General features: G+C 41.9%; 1 protein-coding gene across 1 annotated transcript; it reads right to left on the reverse strand.

The window, feature by feature from the left end:
* Window positions 1-3,838: 3,838 nt before the first annotated feature.
* LOC146455843 (kelch-like protein 23) lies at window positions 3,839-5,323 on the reverse strand. Its single transcript, XM_085093840.1, has one exon. The coding sequence runs from the start codon at window positions 5,321-5,323 to the stop codon at window positions 3,839-3,841; it is 1,485 nt and encodes a 494-aa protein (XP_084949966.1).
* Window positions 5,324-5,893: the final 570 nt, after the last annotated feature.

Raw genomic sequence — 5,893 nt, forward strand, 5'->3', positions numbered from 1 at the left:
GAACTGAGGCTGAGGTGGCCCCAAGGAAACTGATATGACACAGGGAGAGAACATCCTGTGTCTTTTTTTTTTCCTTGCGCTCATCTTTCATTCTTCCCGTGCAGCCAGTCTGCCGGAATACCTGGGATGGGCAATACGAAGTTTAGTCTAAAGTGTCCGTCTTCAGAAATCTGACCTCTGATTTCCCCCGCGCAAGTAAACGCCGTGGGCGTGTGACGCGGGTGATGGCGTGGGAGGTTGAGGGAAGGCTTAATTGAGGCTTTTTGAAGGTTCTTCCCATCGATCATCTAATAATAAAAATTGTCACGGTATGTGATACACTTCTGTATAATGAAAAGGAAGTCGGTGTCGCTGCAGAGATGAAAATGAGACCTTCAACCGGGGAATGAAACACTTTTCTTCGTAAAACAGGTCTCATTGGCTGTGGATCAAACAAACTTATGAACTTATCTTCGGGAAGCTGCAGAATTTGGTGGCAGTAAAAGTCTCAGTGATTTGTCATCCTGTAAGACTCTTCAAGTTTACTATTCTGCAATTGTTCTCCTTCAGTCTTTGCTGATCAGAGTCGAATCCAGCATTCTCGATCTTATCAGTAAATGCTAGTTTGCGAGTTGACTCATGAGAATGCACTCAGTAGACAGATCAATTGCAGTTATAATAACAATTCTCGTCTCCTGAGTCCTTAATTGGGACTGTAGGAGAAACCCAAAATGATCTCTGCGTGCTGCTGACTAAAACATGTACGGCATAAATTTGAGGGCAACGGGAAAAAACAGCCAAAAGAGATTTTTTTCTATTTTCCGATGAGTTTCACCTCAGTCAATAGACAATTCCGGTTAGCCGGCAATATTCTTGAACAATATTGTTGAACAGCACAGAATATACCTGTTCCGGACCGAGGGCGTCCATTGGAAAAATAATACCTTTGCCTTCATGAACGCAGGAAGCCTCTTTCCTTTAGCCCTTATTTACTTTCCAGTATCTATGACTGTCTTACCAACCCAATACTTACAGACAAGAGACAGTCCGGCATAACGAAGAGAATCAAGGGCCACCGAAGAAGGAAAAACGGAAAATCATATATGGAGGCAGGGATTTGGGGCGTAGGCCGAGGGTGTGGGAGTAACAAGGAAATATAAATAAAGACTTCGAAAGAAATCTAATGTTTTATTTTGAGCCGTGGTGAATAAATGATAGATTTATTTTTTCAGTCTGTAGCATACTTGGAAAAAGAAAATCCGAGTTCTCCCAACAGCATCCGAATCTACGACCTTCCGATTACAAGTCCGGATGCTCTACCACTGAGCTACAGGAGGCTCGTGGGACTTCCGTAACTAGGTTGATGGGACAATTAATCCTGAATAATGCTAGGGGAAACCCTATCAGCCACTGAAGCTGAACGGAAAGATGATCTGATCAGTCCAAAAAAACCGTTGCATTCAATATGTTGACACTTTTTATGGATCGAATTTGTGACTGATTGTAAAGCGGTAAATGTACATGGGTAAATAATGTACCATAATCCGTTTATCCACGGAGAACGTAAGGTCTAGGCTCAAGAACTCGTCCCATACGTGTCCAAGCATTCCGGTCGAATTGGATGGATGTCGTGGTTTTTTAAAAGAGTGGTCATGGTTTGAGTCTAATTTCACTCCTTTCATCTTCTGCAACTATCGGTTATATCGTGGGAGCCGCTTTGGGTGGTTCTTGTTGGCTGGGTAGCTATCGTCGTCTTCGGAAATGTTTGGTAGGCCTTCGGCAATGAAAGTCGTCAAAAAGTAAGTATCGAAACTCTTAGTCACCTTTTTCGCTATTGGGATTTTGATTGGTCAATTCCGCCTCGTTAACTCTCCATTTAATTTTCTTTCATTTGTATTTAAATTAGGTTATTTCTTAATTAATTGTTGCAACTCCATACAATTCCATATTCCTCGATATGGTCGTTTAATTTTTTTTTAACTATACTTCATCTAAACTAAGGCAAATAAACTTCACTTAATCGTTGCTGTTGTTGTGTCCGTTATATAGTATGTGTCGCCCAGTACCAAACAGTATTATTCTTTCGGCCGTTTTACTCTGAGCCCCATCTCTCATCCTATCGCATTATTTTAATCCGAGTACTCCGCTTCCTTGGCCGCCTACGTAGATCGTATATGAAAGATCTGAAACTAAGGCGCGATCATATAGGTCCCTCCCTGGGTCCTTCCCAGCCCCTCCCCACACAAACGAGGAAACACTGTTGCGACGTTTAGGCGAAAGCACATTGCACTCAATATTGTTTTACAAATTTTTAAAAAACCTTTTCCTGGAGACACAAGATAAGCCACTGTTAAACTCTCCGATATGATTGTTGTACTGAACTGCACGTCGATCGATTCGATCCAACATTTGTTGATCAAACAGCACCGGAAAAGGCCATGCGATCCAAGTTGTTCGACCAATACATTTTGAAACATTATGATATGGGTTTTTTTTTAACATTTTACTTCCACTCAAACAAGGAACCTCTTCGGAGAGCATTATGTTTCACTGGCCGAGCCTTTTCCTTGAGGAACTGGAGGCCGGTTATCTGAACAACTCTTCGTCTCTGATAAATTTCAACCAAACCTTGTGGAAGTGCCTTTTTCAGCTTCCAGGTTGTTCATCATGTCTCTAAAAACCTCTGCAAGCAGTTAATGTGGCCTTTGGTTATGGACGCTTTCAGTTTTTCTGCTACTCGTAATTGCATCGCGTTATAATCAGCATCTGAAGTCAATAAAGACAATCGTCTATTTTAGTCTTCTTTGCAGACTCAATTTATACCGCCAGTAAATTTTTCGTCTGCAAAGCAGGCTAGCTTCCTTGGGATACGGTACTTTTCCCTACGTTAGTTTTTGTCTACCAAAAGACGTACGTACATTGTTGCGTGTAAACAGACACACAGGAAGAGCTTGAAAACACTGGGCAATGTTCCAATTCTGATTTTGCTGTCTTCAAGGATTGAAATAGTCCTTGCTAAGATCTGCTCTTCCTGCTTAGCTATGACCTGCGCAATAATGTACCTTGGTATTAGGATACCTCGTCCTTAATATTTTTTCGAACGCTAAACTGAAGAAAAGGGGGATTGCAAGTATTCTAGGTCGAGGGAGACCTGGTTGGTGACTGTCAGAAAATGTGGAAATTTATAAACTGAAGAGCCTCGGGCATGCAGCTTGGCCCAAACTAATTATTCGATGACATGAACGTTATATCGATTTACAGACTTTGTATGGAAAATTTACCTCATTTAATTCTCGAGATCTGTCAAAATAAAGGCATAAATGTGGAATAAACTAGCTTATCATTCCTCGACGTCTGTTTTGCCTTGCATGTTGTCCTCTGTGTAATTAATTTGCAATGAATCTGAGGTCATTCAAGCGAGTTCTTTTTTGTAGGGAAACAACACCTAAACTACAAATTACTTTCAAATTACACAGAATTTATGGCAGCCACAAGTTGAGGTAAGCAAAATTTCAGTATTTCCACATTTGGAGAACAGAATGAATTTTCAATATAAACTCTATAAATCGATGTAACTTTCATGTTATCGAACAATGAGTTTGGGCTGCCTGTTGAAGAGCGAGCCACCATCTCTTTAATTGAGGAAACGAGAGTCGAGTTTTCTAAGTTAGAATTAATTTACATCGTAAGCAATCCCATCCCAAGCGATAATAGTGTTCGTCCACTAGATTCATAACACAACTGGTCCATCCGTTGATCATGATAAGAATTCATCGATGTATATGATTAATTTATTTTTTTTTTATTTACTTTCAAGATTACTTAACACGTGATACTGAAAATAGATGATAAGGTTCCTTTACTGCAATGGGGCAAAGGCGTCAAAATATCGTTTGTAATTTCTCAGAAGACAAGCTTGAAATTTACAGGGACCATTGGACGCGTGATTCGGTATAGTCGTCGCCTCTTTCCACTCGTTTGCTTCCTTGTCGTAGCATTGCAGTCCTGCCCTTGCAGGACCTTCGTTACTTAATCCGCCCAACACGTACAATACTCCATCACAACACACCATGCTGGCCTCGAAACGGGGGAAATTAAAGCTTGCTATGAACTGCCACTCTTTTGTTACAACATCGTAAACTTCACAAGTTTGCAAATAGCAGTTGTGTTCGCCTTGTTGTTTACCACCCGCGATGTAGATCTTTCCTTGCTCGGCTGCTCCAAATGCATTGTATCTTCCTTGTTGCATATCTGTTAGTTTCTTGCACTTTCTTTTTGCTGGGTTAAACTTGCAAGCTTCTTTAGAAGCTGGCATTCCTCCGAAAAAATACAAGTACTTGCTGAGGCCGATCATGCATGCCCCTCTTTTGACGTCTGTATCACAGGAATAAATTGTTTCCCATGAATTGTCCTCGATACTGTATTTACATATTAACTTTCGCCGCCCGCTCGAGTCTGACGCTAATCCATAAACCGCATCTCCAAGCACGGCTACCATCTCAGGGATCAGCTTTCCGGGTAGCTTCAACATGGCCCACTGATCCGTTTTAGACCAAGGCTTCCAGCACAAAAAACACGAGCCGAATAACTTTAGAGTGAAATTGTACAATGTACCGTTCACTGACAACAATTGCCGATGATCATCAAAGTAATATTTGGATGAAGCTAAACTGTACCACTGATCTTTGCAAGGAAGATAGCAGAAGGTCTCTTTACCACCGACAGCCACAATACCAAGCGGAAATAGCTCTTCAAATATTCCCTTTCGCTTTCGTTTGTCGGGATCGGCCCACTTCTCTGAAATCAGCTTGGATATGTCACCTTGAATATTTAAACCTTTGTAATACATCGGCCTTGCAAACCACCTTTCCGCTTCCTCAAAAGACAAATTCACGAACTCTGTTGAATTTGATACCGTGGCAAAGTTTGAGTAAATAAATCTTGTGGCTTCGTCACGAAGCTTCTCGAAGTGATTACGTTCTGCAAAGTGGAGGGTTGAAAGGCAATTTGATGGAGACAGGTTCCGTTCTAGGGCTTTCAGCACAAAGCTTTTGAGATCAGGAAAAAGGAGAAAGTCTGAAGCCTCAAGCAATTCCTCGGCACTGTCAAGCCAAATTTGGAAACTCCCCGTATAAACAAAACTCAGGACATCTTTCAAGACGGGCGTAGAGAACGCCTTCAACCGAATGATTCCTTCTCTGCTTTCCTTCATGTCGGTGTTTAAGAGCTTGTCGAAGAAAGGACTCGCCTCTGACAGAAGGTCTCTGTGTGCCTTGAACTCCTCCCCTTCTTGGGATACCAATATGACATCGCACGGATCATCCTTCAACGTGGGATGCTGCATCTGATCGTCAGTTGTAATCTTAATCTTCTACGTTTTCTTCAACGAGGCCGATTTACTAACCGAGCGAGCTGAACATGATTTCTGTGGACAGACATGATCATGGCGTCTGACATAATTTGTGGTGGTATCGACAACGAAGCACTCGGAAAGGGAAGACCGACTCACAAAACACCATAATTCTAAACCGAAACTAAACCGGCGGAAGTTTTTGCCTCCTACGCAGATCAGTAGTGTACGCAGATGTTCTTGGCCCTTCACGTCACGTGGGGAGGATTGAGAGGCCGGAAGTTATTACTTTATCTTGACCTTTCTTGGGTGGCACAAAATAGAAACATTACGCAATACGTAATTGCAGTCAATCAAAGTTTAAAGCTGTTTCGCAACGTTGCATTTTCTTTCGGTTTCCCAAATTGAAGCTTAATATCTCTGAAAAAAGTGAGGTTACTCCTAATTTTCTTTTCGGATTCCAATAACCCTGGCCAAGATCTGCTTTTCCCGCGTAGTTATACACCGCACAAAAATATCTCTGTTTTAGCATGTACCCGACTTTCTCGGCCCATCCCGAGATGC

This window comes from Pavona decussata, unplaced genomic scaffold (genome assembly GCF_977016875.1).
Source record: "Pavona decussata unplaced genomic scaffold, jaPavDecu1.1 SCAFFOLD_269, whole genome shotgun sequence".
NCBI lineage: Eukaryota > Metazoa > Cnidaria > Anthozoa > Scleractinia > Agariciidae > Pavona > Pavona decussata.